The 25,477-nt window shown below is 44.0% G+C and overlaps 1 protein-coding gene and 1 long non-coding RNA gene across 5 annotated transcripts; one reads left to right on the top strand and one right to left on the bottom strand.

Annotated features, from left to right (window-relative positions):
- The first annotated feature begins 8,708 nt into the window (after positions 1-8,708).
- LOC143832967 (uncharacterized) lies at positions 8,709-22,333 on the top strand. 4 transcript variants are annotated; one of them, XR_013229468.1, is made up of 4 exons: positions 8,709-8,798; positions 9,814-9,987; positions 10,140-10,226; positions 21,961-22,333. It is a non-coding gene; the product is annotated as an uncharacterized LOC143832967 (long non-coding RNA). The 4 variants fall into 4 exon arrangements; XR_013229467.1 differs by lacking the exon at positions 9,814-9,987 and having other exon boundaries at positions 22,056-22,333; XR_013229465.1 differs by lacking the exon at positions 9,814-9,987.
- ENPP7 (ectonucleotide pyrophosphatase/phosphodiesterase 7) lies at positions 12,041-23,719 on the bottom strand. Its single transcript, XM_077328162.1, has 6 exons — positions 23,439-23,719; positions 22,690-22,835; positions 21,307-21,927; positions 18,107-18,332; positions 14,584-14,674; positions 12,041-12,671 (listed from the first exon to the last, which is right to left on the bottom strand). Exons 1-6 carry the CDS (start codon positions 23,677-23,679, stop codon positions 12,656-12,658), a joined length of 1,341 nt encoding a protein of 446 aa, XP_077184277.1. The 5' UTR covers positions 23,680-23,719; the 3' UTR covers positions 12,041-12,655.
- Between the last annotated feature and the right edge of the window lie 1,758 nt (positions 23,720-25,477).

The following is a 25,477-nucleotide window of genomic DNA, read 5'->3' as shown; positions in this document are numbered from 1 at the left end:
GCGGGCTAGTAGTCCATGATCAACTGTGCTGAACTCTGCTATCAGATCCAGAAGAAACAGCAGGGTCAGTAGGGTCCAGCCCAGAAGTGGCCTAACCACTGGCTCCTTCAAACTCTCTGGAAGGTCCCTGTAGTCAGGGATAGGTTAATGATCTCTCAGGGGGGCAGAAACTACATGCCCTTTCTTCCCAAAGAAACAAAGTCTCTTTCCAACTCCTGAACAGGACATGGAGAGAATTTACATGATTAGGCTCCAGTGATTAGTGCATGATTTATATAAACAGTCTGGCTGGGAACTAGAACACAACCAGGTTTTGAAGTGGTAGAACATCTGTCGCTTTTGGGGTTTTCAGTATAAAATCTAAATGTGAGCCCATCTAAGCTTCCAGAACACTTCTAGCTGAAATTTAGCAGTAATTATTACACTTGAGGGAAAGAGGAGTAGGGAGCTTTACTGTTCTAGATACACAGGCTTGTTCGGCCCCCTCACCATGTCTTCCCAGTTGACTGAGATTGATTTGCAATTAGTCATATTCCAGCTGATGAAATTTGAGTATATAAATATAAATGAATTGTTAACACTTGGGAACAAGATATTAGGATTCAAGAGTCCTAATATCTGTCTTAATAATTTATATTTTCTCATTGTGTGAGAAGAGTGAAATTAAATCCACTTCTGCAAGAGTCTAGAATCAACATTAATAGTTAGGTTCTTTGGTCCCAGCACACATGGAAACTTGCCTGCCAGGTGCTTGCTGCCACACCAATATTACAAACTGCAAGAGAATCTCTGCATAGGAAGCACAATGACGGAGGACCATTTTTTAAACTGATTCTGCACAAAGTCTACAGATGCAGGCGTCTGACAAAGTGATGCTGGATCTTTGACTGGAACTGTTTGCTCATTTGTCTGCAGGGCAAAAATCAGCTTGGGAGGGATACTGATTTGGGATTGGAGTTTTTTGCTTCGAAAAATGTTGCAACGGAATCAGGCTAGAGTTTCTTTCCCTGTAGTGGAGTTCAGATCTCCACCAACCCTGATGGCTTTAGGTTTAAAAAAAAGAAAAGAAAAGAATATGCAGCCAGGGATCCTAAATATCTACGTACCAGAACGTGAAAGTGACTGATCCTTTACTGCCTGATAGTGGCTTGCTCTAGTGCTTGACCATTTGACAGACAGCGAGTTTATGGTGAACACAGGAAGTTAGTTTTCAAGGTAAGCTCTTTTCTGCTGTGGTAATCATAGAATTATAGAGTTGGAAGGGGCCATACAGGCCATCTAGTCCAATCCCCTGCTCAACGCAGGATCAACCCTAAGTATCCTAAAGCATCCAAGAAAAGTGTGTATCCAACCTTTGCTTGAAGACTGCCAGTGAGCAGGAGCTCACCACCTCCTTAGGCAGCCTATTCCACTGCTGAACTACTCCGACTGTGAAAATTTTCTTCCTGATATCTAGCATATATCGTTGTACTTGTAGTTTAAACCCATTACTGCGTGTCCTCCCCTCTGCAGCCAACGGAAACAACACCCTGCCCTCCTCCAAGTGACAACCTTTCAAATACTTAAAGAGGGCTATCATGTCCCCTCTCAACCTCCTTTTCTCCAGGCTGAACATTCCCAAGTCCCTCAATCTATCTTCATAGAGCTTGGTCCCTTGGCCCCAGATCATCTTCGCCGCTCTCCTCTGTACCCTTTCAATTTTATCTACGTCCTTCTTGAAGTGAGGCCTCCAGAACTGCACACAGTACTCCAGGTGTGGTCTGACCAGTGCCGTATACAATGGGGCTATGACATCTTGTGATTTTGATGTGATGCCCCTGTTGATACAGCCCAAAATGGCATTTGCCTTTTTTACCGCTGCATCACACTGCCTGCTCATGTTTAGTTTACAATCCACAAGTACCCCAAGGTCTCGTTCACACACAGTGTTACCTAGAAGCGTATCCCCCATCCAGTAGGCATGCTTTTCATTTTTCTGACCCAGATGCAGAACTTTACACTTACCTTTAATAAATTGCATCTTGTTCTCATTTGCCCATTTTTCCATTGTGTTCAGATCTCGTTGAACTCTGTCTCTATCTTCCGGAGTATTTGCCAGTCCTCCCAATTTGGTGTCATCTGCAAACTTGATGAGTAGTCCCTCTACCCCCTCATCTAGATCATTAATAAATATGTTAAAAAGTACCGGGCCGAGCCCTGAGCCCTGAGCCCTGAGGTACCCCACTACTCACCTCTCTCCAGTCTGATGACTGGTTGGTGCATGCGCTGATCCTACTGAGGAGGAGGAAGGTGTCCATGTGACACTACCCCCCTACCAACATCAACCCCCTCCTCTCCAGGGGAACTCAGATGAGCTCTTTGTGGACTTCAGTGGATCTCTAGTTCTCACCTGTATGCTGGCATCCAAGCAGCTCTGGCATGCAGTATCCCTTTTCCTCAGGCTAGATGATGGTCTCCCCACTGTCTGCCACCAGCCCCCTTTCATGCCTCCCCTTTCTGCCTACCTTAGTGTTGTCCACCCGACTGCCTTGCTCACAAGCCCTGAAACCTGCCTGCCCTCACAGCTACCTGCTCTTTGCCTGACAGTGCTGGTTGGTAGCTGTAGCTGGTAGTGGTGCTTCTGAGGTCACCAGGAGCTACTCAGATGAACTTCTCCATCAGTGCAGGGAAGCTGGAAGCAAAGGGTAAGGGAAAGGCACAGGGACAGGTAGCAGGAGGGAAAGATGGGGGCCCCATCAGAAGCCCAGAGCCCTGGCAACTGCCCCTCCTCAGGTTATGCTTAACTTCTTAACAGCAGTTTTCTAAAACCCTGGGGTTTGTCGACAGCCCTGGAAGGGTTTTGCCAATTGGGTTGGAGTTAATCTATTTTTTAATTAAAAAAAAAGTTTATTGGGTGATATGACCATATATGCTTATGTCAACTGACCTCCCCCTCCCCAAATGGCCATTGGTAGGCCTGGAGGGGGTGGAAGGGGGAGTGGGAGGGACCCCAGTCATAAAAATCCTTGTTGGCTGAGGCTTGTCGCACACGGAAGTGACTGGAGTCCAGAGAGGTAAGTACTCTCATTTTAACTTAACTGCATTGGGGTGTGTGGCAGGGGGTGTTGGAGTGGAGGATGCCTGCCCCAGCCCTGTTCCCAGCCCAGTGGAGCAGGCATTGGGAGGGATGGGGGTGAGAAACGTGATGTCATATCCAGTGGGAGTCTCTGGATGATGTCACTTCTGGGGGCTTGGTAGGGAGGTGTGGCCTGCTGACATCATTTACGTTTTTTTTTTCAAAGCCTGAAGAATGTTTCAGGGGTTCTCAATGGTAAAAAGGTTGAGAATGGCTGCTCCAAAGAGAGAATTTCATGTATCTGGAATTTTTATAATTCTGAGAAACTTGGTATGGTAGAGAGATTTCTGCAGAGTGACTATTACCAAGATATGTTGCTCGATAATCAGTATCAGTAACTGGCCCTGTGTAAGCATATGGATGAGAGTTATTTTGGAAAGATGTCAGGTGACAGTTGTGCTATTGCTTTAGTTCTGGAGCAAACCTAGTTTGCTATTGGGAAAACTTTTAAACTGAGCACTGTTGAGATTTTAATGAGAACAAGAGGGGGGCATCCTTTTAATAGTAATTGAAGGATTATCACAGTCTTTTCATTTTCCATTGCATTGATCAGCTGTCTTTTAGGGAGAAGGATGCCAGTTACCAGCTAGAAGGAACGGATCCAAACCTTACAGCTTTTGGACTTGCATGGCAACCATGCCAGCTATGAGCTGATGAGTATTTCAGCAATATGCTGGGGGAGCTTATTAGACTGTCAACCTTTCTCTTGCCTGTTCTTCTGACCCTGCAGTTGCAAAATGCTTACCCAGGGGGTTGAAATGCAGCTGAGGCTATTTCAATAGTAGCACAACTTGGGGGCCACCATCTGCTTGCAGATGGTATTGCAGAATGCTGGACTGGCTGTGAGCTTGACTCTAAAGCAGGCTTTCTCAACTTTTTACCGTTGAGAAATCCCTGAAACATTCTTCAGGCTTTGAGAAACCCCAGAAGTGGCACGGTTGTGCAGAATATGGTTGGGAAGCATCTGGGCCCCCTCCCCTTTCCTACAGGCCCATAACTGGCCATTTTGGAAACAGTGGACAGGTTGACATGACCATATATGATCATTTCACCTGATAAACATTTAACCAATTAAAAATATTTTAAAAAATTAACCCCCACTCATTCAGGCAACCTTTTCAGGGCTGTCAGGAAACCCCAGGGCCCCCGGAACATTCACCTGGCCCCATCCTGGTAGAATGAGCTCCCTGAAGAGCTATAGGCCCTTTTGGAATTGTCAGCTTTCCGCAGGGCCTGTAAAACAGAGTTCTTCCACCAAGCGTGTGGTTGAGGCCATGGTAATTCCCAGAGTTTCCATTGTTGGGTCCCTTTGCATTGGTAAATCTGGACCCCTGCTCCCAATGAAAAAGAGCTCTCAGTCCTCTATAGTTGGACAGAAGGAGGGGGTGGGGGTGGGGGTTAGAACTCTCTATCACCATCTTTTAATGCTCAGTGTTTAATGCTAATTTTTCACGGGTTTTAATGGGGTCATACTGGTTTTTATAGTTTTATTGTGAATCACCGCGAGTCCGAATGGAAAGTGGTGGTATATAAATACAAAACAAACAAACAAACAAATAAATAAATAAAACCCTGGTTGAGAAAGCCTGGAAGGTAATCAGATAAGTCAGTCTCCCTCCTTCCTAGGAACCATTGTGAGCTTGCAGGAAACACGAACATTAAAAATAGCACAACCTTTCCTCTCCTTTAACAATATAAATAACTATGGTGACACCTCAATTAACATTCCTGGAGTTTTTCCCTTCTAGTTCCTAAAGCATCTACAAAAAGTGTTCTTATTGCCAGGTGGTGCCTGGCTGTGGTTTTTGAGGTCAGTCTACTGGGAAACATCTCCTACACAAGCCCCACTGAAACCAACGGGATCAGTTCATCATTTTGAAGGATCAGCTTGAATATATTTCTCTGATCAAGGGGGCTTACATGTCATCAGCACCAAAATCCTTCTGTAGGGAGTAGATCTGATTAGCAAGCAGCAGCTTTGATCTGTGATAAGGCAATTAATTGCATTGATTAATGCTTTCAGCTGTTTGGGTGTATGATCCAATCTGGTTCACTACAAGGTTCTAGTAACTTGAACTGTTAAGGTAAGTGGGACTTGATTTAAACAGCATGTTAAATTAAGTTGGGTCCTTGATTTGCAGATTCACCCCTTCATTTCATTCTGAACTTTCAAATATAAATAATTGCCTATTTACCAATTATTTTTTGTTAAAACTACTGCATGAAAACAGATATTATTTAAGTAGCTTATGTTATCAAACATATTGAAATATCATATTTCTAAATTGTAAAGTACCACATGATGAATGACTAGCAGAATGTAAATCTGATACTAAAGAGACTGAGACCACTGTTTGCAAAAGGTATGAATTCAGTTTCAGTCCACAAGAGAACTGCTGTGCTGTGATTGGTGTCCTTCTGTGATTGACAAGCCAAAGAGCGGAGGGAGAAGTTTGACTTGCTTTCCCTTGCAGCCTCGTCAGGAGGGGAAAAGCCTCGACAGGGAGGGGTCTCCCTGTGAGGAGGGCTGCAAATACAAGATTTATCAACCCATGTTTGCAAGCAGGAAGCCAGCCTCCATGCAGAAATGGTATTTCTGTTCAGCGTGACCTTAGAAGAAGTGGAAGAGGATGGAGACCATCATTCCCTGTTAATGAGGGGTGGGTGGGTGGGTTATAAGTGAAGCAAATGCACAAGTGTGAGGTTGCCTTCCTTGTTGGTTTCAGACAATGTTCCTTGGTTGCTTACTTTAGAAATGTAATCTGCAAAATTAAAGATAGCTGTGAAATTTAGTGGTTGAAAATCAGGAGTCCTGACTCAGATGTTGCTGCTGGGTGGGAAACGAGCAGAGAGAAATGCTGAAAGAAAAGATTGTCTGTTTCAGCAAATGATAGGATATGGAGTTTTCTGCAGGGAGTTTCACCAGTGACAAAAGATTATCAAAGGGACACTTGGTGGTTTGTGGCCATTTATTACATTTATGGAGCATTCCTGTAAGTGAATAGTCCTGTGAGTGTGTCTCATCTGCTGTAATATGACTATGAATGAAATAAATAAATATAATATAGTCTGTATAAATGAAGAGTGTTGCACACATACAGGCTGATAGAGACCTAGAGGCCTCGTGCATAAATAGAATCATAGAATCATAGAGTTGGAAGGGGCCATACAGGCCATCTAGTCCAACCCCCTGCTCAACGCAGGATTAGCCCTAAGCATCCTAAAGCATCCAAGAAAAGTGTGTATCCAACCTTTGCTTGAAGACTTCCAGTGAGGGGGCACTCACCACCTCCTTAGGCAGCCTATTCCACTGCTGAACGACTCTGACTGAGAAAAACTTTTTCCTGATATCTAGCCTATATCGTTGTACTTGAAGTTTAAACCCATTACTGCGTGTCCTTTCCTCTGCAGCCAGCAGAAACAGCATCCTGCCCTCCTCCAAGTGACAACCTTTCAAATACTTAAAGAGGGCTATCATGTCCCCTCTCAACCTCCTTTTCTCCAGGCTGAACATTCCCAAGTCCCTCAACCTATCTTCATAGGGCTTGGTCCCTTGGCCCCAGATCATCTTCGTCGCTCTCCTCTGTACCCTTTCAATTTTATCGATGTCCTTCTTGAAGTGAGGCCTCCAGAACTGCACACAGTACTCCAGGTGTGGTCTGACCAGTGCCGTATACAATGGGACTATGACATCTTGTGATTTTGATGTGATGCCTCTGTTGATACAGCCCAAAATGGCATTTGCCTTTTTTACCGCTGCATCACACTGCCTGCTCATGTTTAGTTTACAATCCACAAGTACCCCAAGGTCTCGTTCACACACAGTGCTACCTAGAAGCGTATCCCCCATCCAGTAGGCATGCTTTTCATTTTTCTGACCCAGATGCAGAACTTTACACTTATCTTTATTAAATTGCATCTTGTTCTCATTTGCCCATTTTTCCATTGTGTTCAGATCTCGTTGAACTCTGTCTCTATCTTCCGGAGTATTTGCCAGTCCTCCCAATTTGGTGTCATCTGCAAACTTGAGTAGTCCCTCCACCCCCTCATCTAGATCATTAATAAATATGTTAAAAAGTACCGGGCCGAGCACCGAACCCTGAGGTAGCCCGCTACTCACCTCTCTCCAGTCTGATGAAACACCATTGACAACAACTCTTTGAGTGCGGTTCTCTAACCAATTCCCTATCCACCTAACGATCTGAAAATCCAGATTGCAGTCCTTCAACTTATCCATCAGAACATCATGGGGAACCTTGTCAAAAGCTTTACTAAAATCCAAGTAAATGACATCAACCAAATTTCCCTGATCCAGCAAACCTGTTACTTGGTCAAAAAAGGAAACTAGGTTGGTCTGGCAGGACCTGTTGGAGACAAATCCATGCTGACTTCCTTGGATCACCAAATTGTCCTCCAGATGTTTGCAGATCGCTCCCTTTAATATCTGCTCCATTATCTTCCCCACAACAGAGGTCAGACTCACTGGTCTGTAGTTTCCCGGGTCATCCTTCCTCCCTTTTTTGAAGATCGGAATAACGTTTGCTCTTTTCCAGTCCTCCGGGACATCTCCAGTCCTTAAAGAGGTTCCGAAGATGATGGACAAGGGCTGTGCAAGTTCTCTGGAAAGTTCTTTGAGTACTCTCGGGTGCATTTCATCTGGACCAGGGGATTTGAACTCATCCAGTGCAGCTAAATGCCTCTCGACCACCTCTCTATCCATGTTAACCTGCCACCCAGACACTATCCTTTGGCTACAGCCATCTCTAGATGTGCCTAAACACTTAGACCTGTGGGAAAAAACAGATGTAAAATAGGCACTAAGCCTTTCTGCTTTCTCTGCATCTTTCGTTAGAGTTTGTCCATCCGCACCCAACAGCGGGCCTATAGTTGCAACATGAATTCTGCACCAACCTGTACATTCAATTATGCACTAAAATATAAGGAACAGAATCTACCCTCAGCTCTGCAAAGTCATCGGTACTTAATAATGTTAAAAGGCTGTACCTTTTTAAAACGCTGTCATATTTTTTCTATACAGTTTTCAGAGACCCTGGAGCAAGGACTTCTAGTTTCCCGAGCCATCTACCAAATGACCCCTTCCCCAAGATGGAGTCCTGCCCTGATGCTTGTTCAGTGATCGAAGAGATCAGGATGCAGAGGGCCGAACTGGGAATCCGGAAGGCTGGGATCTTTTCAGCCATCAAAAATATGGCTAACATGCTATTTTATTCTGATTACTGTTACTCCTTTTACAGGCTATGCCATTAAAGATTGATTGATTGATTGATTGATTAAAAATGTGGCTACCCGGTGACTTAAAATGTATAACCATTTGCCAGCAATGGAATGATTCATGCCTCCTGTCAACAGCTGACCATTATAATCGTGTTAAAAGTGAACTACTTGGTGTTATTGACTGTGCTGTATTCTGTTTGTTTATTTTTACTCTGACGTTTTTGGGACACAGTGGGATATTCTATGCCCTGTTGCAGAACTGGCAGTTTCTCTTCTCAGCCCCCTCCCCCCGCAACAGGTTTCCAAGCCAAACATTTCCTTCCTGCTTTACTGAGTGAAGAGAACGTCTCTTGTTTCATCTCATTAGTGGGAGAAGTCCACAACCGGTGAGCGCAGCCGGAACTGGTTGCTATGGAAACACATGTTTATTGAGCTCCTGAGATATGAGGTAGTAGGCCGGGGAGAGGCACTCTCAAGCATGAGGGGGGGGGGGTGGGCAGGTTGGGGGTGGTGTTGCCTATGGGGTCACCATGGCAGAGTCTGGGAAAGGGCCTTGTCAGTCTGGCTCCCTGCTCTCTGACCAGGGAAAGGCCTCCTTTCACCTTCGGTGATTTGTGTGGGGATTTGTCTTCCTGTATTCTTTAAGTGGGTCCAGTTTATTGATTTAGGCTACCTTAACTGTTGGATGCAGGGCAGTGTCATATGGTCATAATGGAAGAGGTTGTGAATATTCTTTGTTCCAATTGCAAGCATGCGGGGGATCACAATTTGAGAGGCTCATATTTTTGTGCCTATGGTATCATAACTTTCTTTACTAAAAACAAAACATATTTCTAGTTCCTATGATTGTGAAGATAAGGTTTGGACAGGAAGTAGTGTGTTTTTTTTTACCCCCTTAGAAATAAAGGTTGTGTGCTGTTGTGCAACTAGCAAAGGTTCAACAGGTAAACTTCTTCCATGCAGAGAAATAGAATGAGGAGGAAGAGGCATGGCTCAGTGATGGAGCATCTGTGTTGCATGGAGAAGGTACAGGTTCAATCCCTGTCATTTCCAGTTGAAAGGATCAAGTAGTAGGTATTGTGAAAAATTTGACCCTGGAAATTATTGTGCATATGACTGGAAAAGGATTTAGCTCAGTGGAAAACAACTTCATGTGTTCAATTTTTATTATTTTCCATCTGTTAGGTAGCAGTTTAAGAGCACAACTCTGAAGCAAACAGAAACAACCCCCCCCCGCCCTGTTCCAGCTCTCGATCAATGTCATGAATATTCATGAAATTAGAACAATGTTCTGTGGAGAGCTGATAACCCAGCCAGTTTCTAGTATGTGGCATGTTAGTCCTCTGCAGTGGTACCGGTTTTTCTCCTTCCTGGCAGACTGCTCATATCTTACAAAATAATTTCTTCCCTCTGGAGAGCTTCTGAACTTCTGAAAGCTGTTTGAATTTCATGTATGTTATCAGAATGTATAGAACAGAAGGACAAGACATGCATCAGTTTGCGAGAGTTCTGTAGGTAATGCACCCAAACAATAGGATCAATAGCTGGACTATGCAAAAAGTGGCTTCCTCAGGAGTGTGTGCCGAATAATACACGTAGGACTACTCTAAGGATACCTATCTGGGACTCAATGGGAGGTATGTATGGTCAAGGAAATGGGAGAATGTTCATGGCTGGAGTAGAGTGGAGAGAATCCCTCAAATTTACTATTTCTAGATTAAATACATTTACCTAGAGAATTACGACGTTGCTGTCATAATGTCTAAAACAACTTCTCTCCTCACTTTAGCAGTGTCTGCAGTAGCATTCCCTTCACTGGATCCCAAAGAAGTCACTGATAGTCCCCTTTTACAGAAGATGCTGCCAAAACTGTATGGTAAGTACTAGCGAGGTATTTTAAGGTTTTAATATTAAACCTTAGGGCAAGGAAGTCCCACTGAGTACACTTGAGTAGGATTCTAAGTAGACCTGCTTCGATTCATTTTCAGTTACTCCATTGTTGTGGAATTTTGTTCCCAGCTTGTTTCCACATGGAAACCCCATAAACTTCCATCCAAAAACCTAATAAACTTCTCCTATTCACAGATTCTGTGAATATAAAAAGCTGGATTAATAAGTATGGTATAGTGGTTAAGAGCAGCACCTTCCATCTGGTGAGCTGGGTTTGATTCTCCGCTCCTCTACATGCAGCCAGTTGGGTGACCTTGGGCCAGTCACAGTTTTCTCAGAGCATTCTCAGCCTCACCTACCTCACAGTGTGTCTGCTGTAGGGAGAGATATGGGAGGTAAGCCACTTTGAGACTTAGTAGTAAAAAGCAGAGTACAATAATCCCAGCTCTTCTTCTTATAAGGTGCAAGGATTGTTTTATTTTATTTAAGATGGCCATACACTTCCTTTTGGCCATTTCCCAGCCTTTGACATGGCTGATAAATTACAATCAGAATTAAGTCAATTTAAAAAATCCTCATTAAAACAAATATCCCTACCAGCAATTCAATGAAACAGGTTAAACACAAATAATCAAATGTTGTTTCTTCTCTTGTCTTGTCTTGTCTTGTCTTGTCTTGTCTTGTCTTGTCTTGTCTTGTCTTGTCTTGTCCTGTCCTGTCCTGTCCTGTCCTGTCCTGTCCTGTCCTGTCCTGCCCTGCCCTGCCCTGCCCTGCCCTGCCCTGCCCTGCCCTGCCCTGCCCTGCCCTCTCCTCTCCTCTCCTCTCCTCTCCTCTCCTCTCCTCTCCTCTCCTCTTCTGGGGGGGGGGCTATTTTCACAATGGGAAAGGGACCTGGAAAGGCCAGAGAAAGACAGCAGCACTGTATACAGAGGCCTACTGCCCACTGCCAATTAGGTACGTTGGATGTTCCTGTAGATTGGGAGGAGAAACCACTCCAGCATCCCTCAGAAAGCAGACAGCAGTTTAGAAAATGATGTTCAAATGTGATTGACCACAAATGCTTCAAAACTAGAAGACCAGGCTGTAAACTCCACAGAGCTTTTATTCCAATCCCAGGTCAATTCAGTACCTGCCGTCTACACAGAATGCGATTTCTGTTTTAATTTTGGGCGATTTAAATTTTCCTTCTGCAGCGAGAAGGATTGATCCGGAGTGACCCTACCTTTATTGTGCGATATCTTAGAGTGCTTTTAAACCTCAATGTTTTAAGATTCAGATTAGCAGGCTGTTTTGAATCTGGGTTCTCCTCCGTGGTAGAGACCACCTGATTGGCCAAAGGTGCCCATGTGACAAGCTTGCCTTAAAGGAGAAGCCCCTAATTTCTATCAACTTCTGTCGGTCTTGGATTTTTTCTCCTTCCTCTGCCTTCTTTGATCCTCTCTCACTCCCCCCCCCTCCAAGAAAAGAAAGAGGCTCCCTGCTTGGCTCCTCTCCCCCCCACACACAAGAAAAGAAAAAAAGAGGCTTGGCTCCCCCACCCCCTTCTGAACTACCCTAACCACATGCAAGCACTTTCCTGTTTCAATGGGGAGGGGGGGGGAAGAGGAAGACCCAAGTTCAAATTGATCTGAATTCAACAGGATTGACAATGGAATAAACAAAGTAAGTGCAGACTCTGCCCAGGTCTATAGCACTATGCAGTCTTAGCAAAGTTCACAGAGCACAAAAATAATGATTTCAGAGTAAATTTTTGTGCAAAATCATTTTCATACATCAAAAAAACTTCAAGACAATAAAATCGAGAGGTTATCCTTTAATTGTGTAATTACAGATTGAAAGCTAAAGTATCTTCCAAAAATGCTAAACCAATTTTGCGTGGCATAAGTATTCCAGGATGATTAGTGTTTGGGGCTCAAGGTCATTTCTTCTCAAACAGAAGTTCACCCTTGGTTACAAAAAGCCTTGGAAAATCTGTTGGGTATCCTCAAATGGCTTTGTGAGCCATATAAAACTTGTTTTTACAGCAAACCTATATTGGTGATTTCTTTGCAAAAAACTCAATCTTTCCCCAAAGTTTAATGGGTATGGGGTAAGTGGAGACAGTTATATATGGTCTTGCTTAAGTTAGATATGGCTGGTTGGGAATACAGTAGAAAGAGTAAAGATGACTTTTCCTGTCAACTCTGCTGCATGTAAAACACTCTAAGCAACAACACTGATAGTTGAAATGGCCAAGAGTCTTTCTATATCCCCACAGCACAACTCCTCGGAGCACCTTCCATTCATGCAGACGTGCATCTCTATCTTGTGTGGAAGAGCAATCAATTGCAGGCTTCTTGAAAACTTGATGAGTGATTCTTGAAGCAGTGTCCTCTTGTTTCATTTGGTGGAGTTACTATCTTGTATTAACTGGGTTTAATACTTCTTTCCACTGTAAAGACATCAAACTACAGTTGAGAAATATTCTCTTCTTTCATGGGACTTATACATATTGCTTGACAAGGCATCTGTACTCAGGGCTTCATTAGTTTTAGAGATGTTCTTAGGCCCATAATTGTGTTCACTTTTCTGAATGGACAATAAAATAAACAATATTCGTAGCCAATGGATCATTCCCAACTATAGCGTCCCCCCCTTATATTTGAGGGGAACTGGATCAAGACATATAGAATGCACCTGCAAGTATACAGGGCATTTCCTCACATCGGTAAAAATAGCATTACGCCAGCTGAATGGCGTTACGCTAAATATAATCGTGCCTCCCAGCCCTTCCTCATCTTTTTGATGTCTCACTCTTCTCTGCCAATCTTTTGCGCTTCTCACCCTCCACAAGTGCTGCTTGAAATGGTGGAAGAGAGCAACGTGGTTTATACGCAACTCTCTTTAGCCTGTTAATGAAGCCAGGCAGACAATTCCCTTTCTTCATGCTTTAAAAGTCCCACGATGCCCGCTGTTTTTTAAAAAAATGCATACTTTTCCATTGCTATGCCTTTGCATGTAATCATAGATGCATAGCGCCTTTTGAACACTACCCCTTATGGAATCACAAGTCTTGATAATTTAAAAAATTAATCTCATTCCCAATTTTTTTTTTTGGGGGGGTAGCTTTAGAAAGGCATGCTTTGTGCTACAGCGCTGGGGGAAAAATTATTTCTGGCATTGCCTGCAAGCTTGTCCGCCTATTCGTTGCTCCAGGATGTTAGGCAGCTTTAAAATCTTTAAAAAGACATTCCTGTCTTCTGGAACAAGGGAGAGGAAGGTGGGTGCAAGGGTGGTACAAGGCAGACACCCTCCACTGGTTGCCTGCTGGTTGCTCTCCATTAGGTAGCGCTACATAGGTTGGTGAATCCACTTTTTAGAATCATAGAATCATAGAATCATAGAGTTGAAAGGGGCCATACAGGCCATCTAGTCCAACCCCCTGCTCAACGCAGGATCAGCCCAAAGCATCCTAAAGCATCCAAGAAAAGTGTGTATCCAACCTTTGCTTGAAGACTGCCAGTGAGGGGGAGCTCACCACCTCCTTAGGCAGCCTATTCCACTGCTGAACTACTCTGACTGTGAAATTTCCCCCCCTGATATCTAGCCTATATCATTGTATCAATTTTTGTGATTCACCCACTAGTGCTTTAAAATGGAGGATTTAGCTGGCTGTTTACTGCCCAGACGTTGCATGTTGATGACGTCATATGGAGGGGCTGGAATATAACGACTACCTAAGATAAGCATTTCACTACATTTAAAGGGTGCGGAAATGACCACACTTTCTTTCCTACCTTGGAAATTCTTCATTGGTAACAGTCATTCCATCTACCTCAGCCTGCAGGTGTAGGGTGGGAGGTGCACCCCCTGAAGTTTCCTCCTCCATCATTTTGAATGTATGCTACACAATATTTGTAGTGTATTTGTCAGATATAGCATCCTAACAACCAAACCTTAGAAAGGAAGGTTCTCTTTTCTAAGTTGCAGCCTTTTTACAATCTGCCCTGGTGGAAAGAGGTGTAAACAAGCATAACCCAAGCTTGCTTTCAAAGGCTATTGCTCTCAAAGGCAGCCAGCCCCAGTTCTGACTCATACTAGTGTCACCTGCATAGACAATCTCTGGCTTGCTTGATATGTTTCTCCATGGCTAGATTCAGTTCCCTCCAAAAACTGATAGAATTTTAGCATTTTAAACATTAGAACAATATTAATTTAAACAAGGAATCCATGTGTACTGCACTGGTGTCCTCATACAGTCTGTGTTAGAACTAAAATTCTACAGTAAAGCACATGTAAAACTATCTGGTTCTCTGTGGCTGAGCCATTTACCTCCTACCTGGGACACTGGAGGGCACTCTTACCTGCACAGAAAGCAAGCAATCCCAATCACACATCCCAGGAAGGCAGCCGAGCACAGCACCAATGCCAGTCTCCAAGTAGAATGATCTGCTTCTGTGATGGAAAAGACAGCAGTGAGAGCAACCTACTCTCATTCCAAGTCATACATGGATTGGGCAACTGGGGATTGATTCAGCACTCAATTCTTGACTTTTTCCTTTTTCCTTCCAGCTCAGAGGGAAACCTAACAGTGTCTGTGTGTGTTTGTGTGTGAGAGAGAGGGGGGGGGGGATGTGAAAAAATACTTCAAATTCAAGACAGTGAACTCAGTTTTTATCCACAGGATTTGCACTAATGGAAGCTGAACAAGGCAGTGATACATAGGTGTGGCCACTAGATGTCGTTATTTAAACAAGAGTGTCTTTCAGTTGGTTACTTTGGATCAGTACATGCTATAGGTGAATCCATGCAACTCCCACCACACATGCTTCATGCATGCACACATATTTTCATGCTGCTCTTCTGTCTCAGAGAGGTGGAAAGGTCAGGAATTCAAGTGTATTGCGTGTACTAGTTATGCTACAATTACATGTATATGGGCAGTTTACATGCAGACCCTTGCAACAATTCATCATGCATCAGTGGCTCAATTGCTCCATTTGTTTTGTCATGGCCTCTGTGTGGCTCCTGAGTAAAGTGAAGCTTTGACCATAAAGGTCATTGCCGAATCACTGTGTACCACCTCATTTAAATCAGCTTTTCACTGTAATAATGAATTTAATATTGTTGTTAAATCTCTTCCAATCTGCATTTAAGCCTGATTCAGTTTCATAACTGAATGACTTGTGCCAGAATAAAATCAGAGTCCAGTAGCACCTTTAAGACCAACAAAGATTTATTCAAGGTGTGAGCTTTCGAGTGCAAGCACTCTTCGTCAGACACTCGAAACCTCACGCCTTGAATAAATCTTTGTTGGTCTTAAAGGTGCTACTGGACTTTGATTTTATTGTGCTACTTCAGACCAACATGGCTACTCATTTGAATCTATCCTTGTGCCAGAATGAGAGATGCCATTGATTCCCCTGGACCTTTCAGCAGCTTTTGATACCATTAATCCTAGATCGCTAATCTGGGTTGCGATTGGGAGGCATCATTCTGTGGTAGTTCCAGTTCTACCTGGAGGGTAGGTTTCAGAAGATGGTGCGGATCAGCTCCTTGGCCTTTGGCCTGTAAGGTCCCACAAGGTACCATCTTATCCCCTGTCCTCTTCAACATTTACATGAAACAACTGGGTGAAGTCATCCAGAGATTTGGTCTGAATGGTCACCAATGGGTGGATGATACTCAACTGTATCTCACATTTCTGGCTGATCCCAGGTAGGCTGTAGAAACCCTGAACTGGTGCCTGCAAGCAGTTTTGGAGTGGATGTGGGATAATAAACTGAAACTTAATCCCAACAAGATAGTCAGAAAATCTGTGGGCAGAAGATCTGACCTTCTGGGTTGGGCTGTATTCGCCTTAAAGGAACAGAACTGTAGTATGGGGGTGCTCTTGGATCTAGATATACTGTTTGATAAGTGATAGCTCTAGCCAACATTTTACCCACTTAGCCAGCTGCTGCCTTCCTGTGGTGCATGCCCTGACTACATCTAGATTGGATTATATGCTACATGTTCTACTTGAGGGTGCTCTTGAGAAATCTTTGGAAATCTCAGTGGATACAGAATATTGTACCCAGGATGTTGACTGGAGTGGTTTGTAGGGACCATATCATTCTAGTCATGGTCCATCTACACTAGCTACCAGTTTGTTTCCAGAAACAATTAATTGACCTTGACCTTCAATTAATTGACCTTGACCGTCAGGCCACTGTCAGGCTGCCAGGGGCTCCCTTGCCTAGCGCCCGCTGTATTTTTATTACAGTGGGCTTGATTACTAGTTTATGGTATAAAAATGTGAAATTGACAAAGTGTCAGTCATTGCATGAAATCCTTATCCATTGGTCCTCTTAATATTTATGAAACTGGCCGGGGGGTGAAGCATGTCTGGGGTGTCCAAGTTTGAATATGGGCCAATGAGGGGCCAGCTCACTCTGATTGGGCTGATTGGGCTGGCCCCTACAGCTCCCCCACTCCATTGCTGGCTGCTCGCTGCTCACCTCACACACACACGTGGCTGCCGGAGCCAGTGCGTCTCCAACTGTCCACCGCTCCACCTGCGCCCCGCCTGCACCCACAACACAGAACAGGCCAGCCCAGGCACCGTGGGCACGGGAGGCAAGGTGACGGTGAATGACCTGCCCAGTGCAACCACAAGCCGCCCACCCCGTCCACTCAGGGTCACTGCCAAAGCCTGCTCCACAATGGAGGCTGTGCCCGTGGAGCACCCTTACAAGGCCTGCTGCTGCCGCCGGGAATGCCGCGGGCTTGCTGCTACCTCATGGGTAAGCCAACAGCTTCCTGTGGACCCCACGGTGCCCGCCAGCCCCCGGTGCGCCTGAATCTGTATTTTACTGTTAGGAAGGTATATGCTGAAGCAACCTGCAAAATAGCCATGAATGAATCAATTAACAGGTAGACGGTAAAATAAACTTGCTGCCTGATTGTCACTGGTGAACAGGATGTGAGCTAAACAGACAGACATTCGAGGAACCCTCGTGGCCAGGCAGAGCCAAAGAAATGAATGATGCTGATGGGAATAATGCTGCCCCTCTCTAGAAGAGAAATGCTGGCTGCTGTTGGAGGCCTCTTTCAGTTGGCTGGAACAAGAGAGTTCTGTTCTGTGGGTTAGAAGGCTCTGCTAAATCTGGAGATACCTTTACCTGAGCTGAATGGGCAGCTAGAAAGCTGGAAAGACCCAACAACCCAGATGTTTAACAGGACTGAACATTGCCCCTGCTCGAAAACCTGCCTTTGTGCCTGTTCCTTGCAAGGGAACATCTCTCTCAGTCAGGAAGATCAAACATGCCACAACATGGAAGAGAACTCTTCCACCTTCTGCAAGGGCAGAAAGAATGGGCTTTCCAGTTTTCCAACCCTCATTGTACCCGATGAAGATGCATCACTGTCTTTAGTAATTTGAGCATTATTTTGCAAGGTTGGACTTTGAATAAGGAAGCCCAGGTTCATTCTTCTGTTCAACTGTTGGCATGACTTTTCCCTGCTGCATTTAATTTTACAAATCTTGATTATATTTTCTTGGCTCTTGGCACACACTGTGATTGTTTAAAATTTGTGTCTCAGTACCAGCTGTTAAATTTCAGAACAGGATTTGAAGAATTAAAGGCAACAATAGCTAAACATTTGGCACACTAATTGAAGCAGTGAGTTTAAATCATTTAGTATCCTAGCTCTGTAAATATGCTTTAATATTGAAACAAAAATATAGGTGAAGGGCAGGGATGATTTTTCATGTTTCCTTCTCTTTAAAGGGAAGACAAGGGTTCCTGGCAGTTCATCCTGTACCTAGGGCTCACCAGTATCATAATTCAGCCAACTAGTGTGTTTAAAACACCTTGAAGGGTGTACTAAACAGTAAAACCAGACCTGCAGACTTGAGCAGCATGTGCCGTGTGGCATCCAAGGATCCATCGTGGGGTTCTGGTGTGATCTCCAGGAGTTCGCAAAGGAGGGCATATACATTCACACTTTCAAAAGGCTCCACCTCCAGACCGCTCTTGAAGGCTGGTCCTTCAGCTCGGAATATGGTCTTCATGTTCATCACTTCATTGTCAAAGCCATGTTCCCCTTTGTTGAATTGCACTTTGATTCTCTGTAAAGGGAAGAAAAGGCATGACTTGCTGCACTGTGTTGCCCTCCCTCTAACAGGCAATAAAGCAAAGGTACATCACTCCCAAATTTCAGTAGCCTGGGGAGACTTGGGATCAAATTGATATTCTCCTTTGAAGCTCTGGGTGACCTTGAGTGAGTCAACCATCCTCAGCCAAACCTACTTCACAGGGTGGTTGTGAGGATAAAGTGGGGGAGAAGGATCCATATATGCTTTCTTCAACTCCTTGGAGTGGAGAGTGTGATCAAATTCTAATCAGATTTCTCACTGTAAAATCCCTATATTCCAGATTACATTTTACCTGGTCGCTATAACAAAACACTTTAGTTTGCTACTAAGTAGAACCCTTATAGGAAACAGGAGCAAAAACCTTTGGGGGCTTGAAACCTTCATAAGGACAGGTTTCTGTTTGCAGGCATATTAGAAAGGATCACTAGACTAGAGCTGTAATCAATTTAACAATGATTTGGTAGAAAGGCCTATTGAAAAAAAATAGACAAGATTGGGCTGCAGGAGGTGCCCATGTATTTCCATGTCACTTGATAGTACAGTGTTATTGTTTTCTGAAGCATGGAGGCAACCTTACAGAATCTTCTTCCTTGACATAGGATGGTTGGTTGACTAGAGTTACCTCCCCTGTCCCCCAAAGAGAGAAATACATTCCAGTCTATCATTCCAAATTATATTATGTTATACTATTCATTACATCACAATCTACTATTATAATCTACTATTCCAATTAAGAAATGAAATAAAATTAAACAAGATGTATGTCCCTTCTGGAGGATTGGTGAAAATACAGATGTAAGAACTGAATGAGGTTAGCATATATAGTGAGATAAGAAACCAATTTCCCTGTTAAGTTTTGGGGATTCCATTGTTCTGAGCATTTCAATACTTTGCAACTCTGCAATCTCCCTTTCCAGTCTGTTACTTAAGTTCTTTTGTAATAAAACAACTATTCTGAAACCTTGAATATAACTTTGTTGGACTGCCACTGGACTCAAAGTTTGTTCTGCCGCTTCAAACCAACATGGCTACCCACCTGAAACTCCAACCAAGTCATTTATAATGCTGGCGCTCAGAGATGGAGTATTTTCAGTTTTTGTGTGCTTAGGTCTGAGAGAGAAGTATCTCTTTAAAAGTAACTGACTTTAAAATGAATCCTAAATTTAATACAAGCATGGTAAATGACTTTATAACTAAAGTTTTTTTTTTAATCTCATTTTAGATTTAAAATTCCACATAAATGATTTAAAAAATGTCATTTTGTATAGATATTCATTGAATGGCAGATTGCTTGTTTAGATTACCTATTCCTACCTATTCTTATTCCTATTCCATACAAAATTAATGGACATGTATATTAATTACATATCATCATTAAGTGACCATTAACTGCTGATACCTTTTCAAGAATCCTAGACTCTGGCTATAAGATAATGAAATCAGATATAAGTGCTTTCCTGTTGCAAGTTTGAATTGTCAGTGTGGATAAAGGTAACATGAGAGAGCATCATGCCTGGTCTGGCACTTCTAAACTCTTTTAGATGTACCAGAACTAATGTGTTTAAATTTAAAGTTCCTGCTCCCAGGGAAAAATGTAAAAAAAAAAAAAAAGGAAGACCTATTGACCCTTTGCTGAATGGGAGGGGGGAGGCGGATGTAAATTATTATTGATCGCCATCTGTTGTTTTATTTAAGGGGGTATATGGGTTTTAATATATTTTATTGATTGTAAACTGCCACGAGACACTGAGAGTGGCGGTATATAAATATAATTATTAATTAATTAATGTAAAAGAATTTTCAGTTAAACATCCAGAAGAAGTTCCTGACAGAGCGGTTCCTCAGTGGAACAGGCTTCCTTGGGAAGTGGTGGGTTCTCCTTCTTTGGAAATTTTAAAGCAAGGCTAGATAGTCATCTGACAGAAATGCTGATTTTATGAACTTAGGCAGATTGTGAGTGGGTGGGCAGGAAGGGATGTGCCAGTGTTTGTCTCTTGTGGCCCTTCCTCGCATACCCAGGGAACTGATAATTAACGCTGTGGGAGGTTAGGTGAATTTCCTTCAGACTAGGCTGGATTCTGGAGATTTTTAGTGGACAGTATCACTTTGGCATGAAATTGGGGTCACTGTGGGTGGGCAGGTAGTTGTGCGTTCCTGCATTGTGCAGGGGGTTGGACTAGATGACCCTGGAGGTCCCTCCAGCTCTATGATTCTATGATTAGATATTTCATTCAGAATGGACTAGGGATGTCTGTTACAAGAAGTCTAAATGCATGATTACATTAAATGAGTGGCAGTCAAAAGCAGTTTTGGGAATTCTGAAATTGGTGATGGGGAAGGAAAACTGGTCCTTCCCCTTGAGATTCAAAAGCAGAACCAGATCCAGGATTTTAAGGAATATTAAGGTGGCTGCTCTCCCACTTTATGGTCACAAAAGCCATGCATCCGTGCCATTCATGTACAAGGCAGGGTGTTCTAGGTGAGGGGAGGGACTCCTCAGGCATGCTGGAAAATCTATATCTTTACATTAACCACAGTTTTTTAAATGGCCTGGTAAGTATTATGGATGTTCCTAGTGGTATGGGATTTAGAAGGCAGTTTGAATGTCAAAGGAACCAAGTGCAGGGTAAGGTAAAATTAACCTGATTAAGCACCTGAGAGATTATGGAACTTTGGAGCTTGAATTTCAAAATGGCTTTCTCCCCTCCCGTAATTCCTCATGGCCCCATAACTTGACTTTGCTCAATTCTGATCATTTCATTGCCACACACAATAGAAACCTACTCAAGAAGAGGCAGCAAGTCAGGAGAAGTTGTAAGAAACATGCAATGACTATGCTTGAATGAATAAAGAGCACAATATTTTTCCCCATTTCCAACAAAAAAATCAAAGTTATAACATGAGAAAAGATCAGAGAGGCTGATCTAGAAAACAGAGTATATCATACCCCATGGATGACGTAGCCAGGGTCACTGTACAACACAAGAGGTGTGACTCGACTGTTGTTGGCATAACGGAATCTCTTGGGGAATTCCTCTTTCTTAAAGACATGGAGCTTAGGGTGAGCTATTTTCAGGGCTTCATAAACATGTTGTAGTTTTCCTGGTTTTGGCACCAGCAGCCCCTGTGGTCCATAATCTACCAGTTCAAACTGAATGTCCTGAAAAGAGAAGTTTGCCACTGTGCGAAGGTGAATTTCATCTTCTTTTATTACTGTTTCCATGCCGTGATCAGATGTGATGATCAAATTCAGTGTTGAGTTCAAGCCATGCTCCCAGATGCTCTTCCTCAAGTAACCCACTGTCTGGTCCACTTGACTAACCATTTCCTTTCTCTCCTGAGACTCTGGGCCATATTTATGTCCTGTGGAATCGGGTTCTCCGAAATAAAGGGCAACAAAGTCGATATTGTCCTTGGTGAACCATTCCATGACAAGATTGATGTTCTGCCTCCATTCAGTCGCATTATTGTACTTGTGGAAGAGTCTTTCTACTTTCTTGATGTTCACCTGTTCCCCCTGGTAGGAGGCATTCCCCCCAGGGAAAAAAAGGGAGGCTGTCTTCAAACCCTAGAATAAGAAAAATATATGCTTTGCATTTAGGAACCACATTTTGCATTAAGGAACCACATCTAAGGAACCATGTTGCATTAAGGTACCACATTAAGGAACCACAACATTTTGCATTTTGCATTAAGGAACCACATTCTGTGACTTAAAAAAAAGGAGATTATCAGAGCTACATGATGCATGCCAGCCCAAGTTCCTTGGAGGAAGAAGAGGATAATGCACATCAGCAGATGGGAAGGCGTTGAGCAGGAGGAAGAAATGGATAAGCAGCCCCTCCTACCACATCGCTGGCCCACTTGCAGCCTTGGAGGCTGATCTTTCTTAAAAACACAAACTAGAGGAGAAAATGTGCTGTAAGTTGAGCCCTTGCTCTTAGGAGGAGAAAAATAAAGTGCCGTGTTCTGTGTTCTTCTTCTAAGCCATATTTTATAAAATGGGGAGGAAAATTATATTGAGGAACATGAGCATAAATATCTTCTAGCTCTCTCATGGTGCTATGTCACACTCATAACCTCTGTAAGTTTAAATGTCAAAAGCCATCTGCCAGTTTTTTAAAAACTATTAAATATAAGTTCTTTTGCATTACCCTTAAGGAAGACTGCTTGGATATGGTTCTATTCCTGGTATTCTCTATGTTTCCCTTTCTTTATATGTGGAGGAATATTATAGAACAGGATGCAGCATTACATCCAGGAACACAAAAAAGTATTTTTGAATGGGAAGTGCACAGAGAAAGGGATTGCTGAGTTCTGTCTCACTTACCTGCCTTTGTGCTGTGATCCAAATAGGGAGGCTGCCATTGTCCCACCAGGAAGACACCCCCTGTGTATTGTAATAAGGAAGCTTCTGTCCAGTGCTGGTATTGAACCACATGTTATGAATCACTCCGTGGTTCTCAATATACTTCCCTGCAAGAGGGAAGCCTGGAATTAGTTACAGGTTGTTTGATAGTGGGAATGGTGGATACGTGTTTGTTTACCTGATCTCTGGGATATGGAACAATCATCCCCACATGTCACTTGCTTCCCATTTTGCAAACCCAGAAATATCCTCAGCATATGGTGGATTTTTCAAGGGTACCAAAGGTTGCATAACTTAAGGAACCTAGGTGTTCCTTTCGAATTGATTGAAAACTTCTGGAGACGTTGTAAAATACTCTGTTCTGATTCAGTTTTTCTATGCTAATAGTTCACTAACACTAGAATATACATAGATACTTGGACTTAGTGATGGAGTTATAGACATTTGTTCTGGATATGAAATCACTGGCTTCCCCTTTCCCCCCTGGTTTCCTTTGGATAAGGAGAAGTTCTAAGTACTAATGATGGATGGATGAACCATTACAGGTCACCTGGCTAGTACAAGTATCCCTATGTTCCAGATTACATTTTACCTTATCAGGAGGCAGTGGGTGGGTCTCTCCTCATTCCCCATCTTGCCCTGCTGAAGCGAATGATAAGCCAGGGTGTCTTTTCCCTATCCCTTCTCTTTTTAGGCAGCCATGGACTCACCTGTAAGAAGGCTAAAGTGACATGGGCTTGTCTGGGTAACAAATGGAGGAGTCATGTAACGTGCCTTCACCCCAGCTCTTGCCATGGCATCCAGGTTGGGGGTGTCCACATCATGGTCATAGTTCCAGCGGAAACCATCAAAGGAAACCAGCAGGAGTTTCTTACGGGTGCTTGTTCCTTGCAGTGGGGCACAGGCTCCAAGGGCCAGCAGGGAAACCATCAGCCCTAGGGAAGCAAACATTTCTTATTCTGGCAAGGAAGAGAAAGGAATAATCAGCCCAGAGTCAAAGGTAAAACAGATATGACAGAGTCCTAAGTTCACTTGGCTTTCTTTCTTTAAATCATATTAGAGGCTGGGGAGGGGTTTTCTCTTAAAACTCCTCCCACTGTAAGAGATTCCAGCACTGTTTACTTTATGACATGGGAGACCACTGGCTCATTGTCAGACATGAAAAATTAAGCACTGCTGAGCTGGATGGGAAATGGAAGCTGCAGGGGATCAGGTGTGGCTGGAAGCTTGGCTTTCCTCAGGAACAGAGAAGTCCAGAAGCCAGCAGTATAATCTTCCTCATGTCCCTGGTCAGAAATGAAGGGCTTGTTCCTTGAGGCATGCTGTGTTTGTAGCCCTGCTGAGGACTGAGCTTGAAGTCTGAGGAAGAATCCTGGCTAGCACAAAATTGACCAATGGGGGGCCAAATCCCATCTGCAGGATCCAGTCATTTTAAAGGGAAAGTTACCCATAGTGCACAGTGGCAGGAAGGTATTTTGCAGATTCTTTGGTACAGTTCTCAGTCTTAATAAACTGCTCAAATTGCTACCGGTGTCCGTGTCCACCTCTGAACCCACAGATGGCACATGGTAGCAAAGCAAGAGGGCATTTTCAGGAAGAGGCATGAGGGTAGGAAAATAGTGGAATTTTGGATCAAATTGCAGGTTGCAGCTGGGAAATCTCTCTTTTGGCCTTGGAATGTTCTGCAAGGGACAGGGGTACAGCCTAGGCTCTCTCATTCAGCTAGGACCTTCAAAGGTCGAATGTCTGTATTGATGTTAAAATAAGGTGACTAGATTTTAAAGTGGGACACCTGGAAGAGGGCCAGCCTGGCCCAAAGGTCATATGGCTCCCCCCTCCCCCCGGCTTTTTCCCTTGCTGACAACTGCAAACGCAGCTCTCTCCCAGCCATGCAACGAGCCCTGCAGGCACTCTCCCCTTCCCTCCAATGGCTGCTGCACCTCATTCCTGTTCCCCCCTCCATGTTATGCCGCCTCTGTCCCCAGAATGCAAAGCCTGCTTGGGCTATCCCCACCCCGACGGTGAAGTCTGGAAGAAGCTTGGCCCTTGCCCAGCACTGTAGCCGCTCCGTGCTTTCCCCACGGGCTCCACGTTGGCCGTGCGTGCGCACTGAGGTCACACGTTCCCCAGCTGTGTGTGTGGGGGGTGTAGAATCTTTTGTGGAGGTGGCCATCGCTGCTGCAGCTGCTGCTGGGAAGGGGGTGGCCGGCAGGTCATTATTAGCGGTGAGTGACATCAGCTGCCAGCAGCCCTCCCCGTCCTCCTCCCTGCCCCCGCCTCGCCTTGCACTAAGGAGCCACTCGAGAGGAAATGGCGGGAAACAGCAGGAAAGGCCTCGCAGGGACAGAGAGGGGGAGCCAGACACCCAATTTCCTTCCTTCTCTCCTCCCCTGACGTGGCTGCCACCATGTTCAAGAAGCTGAAGCAGAAAATCAGGGGGGAGGAGGAGGAGAGAGCCGCTCAGCCTGTGGCAGGCCTCACCTGGCCTGAAGCGGGACTTTTAAGGACCTGGACATGGGACAATGTCCTCGGAAGCGTGAGTGTCCCGCAGAAGTCAGGACGGATGGGAAGCTTATGTTAAAACGATATAACTTTTATTATGCACAATTAAAAAGGTTTTTTAGGAATTAAAAGCATATACAGCCCATAGGCTATTGCAAAATAGTGTGCTATGTACTATATGAACCAATAGACCAACGCATTTCGGTCCTCATAGGGCCTTCTTCAAAGGTCTGGTTTTAACACATAC

This window comes from Paroedura picta, chromosome 3 (assembly GCF_049243985.1).
Source record: "Paroedura picta isolate Pp20150507F chromosome 3, Ppicta_v3.0, whole genome shotgun sequence".
In the NCBI taxonomy this organism is placed as follows: domain Eukaryota; kingdom Metazoa; phylum Chordata; class Lepidosauria; order Squamata; family Gekkonidae; genus Paroedura; species Paroedura picta.
Note: the sequence above shows the minus strand (reverse complement) of the source record. Positions and strands in the feature narration are given on the sequence as shown.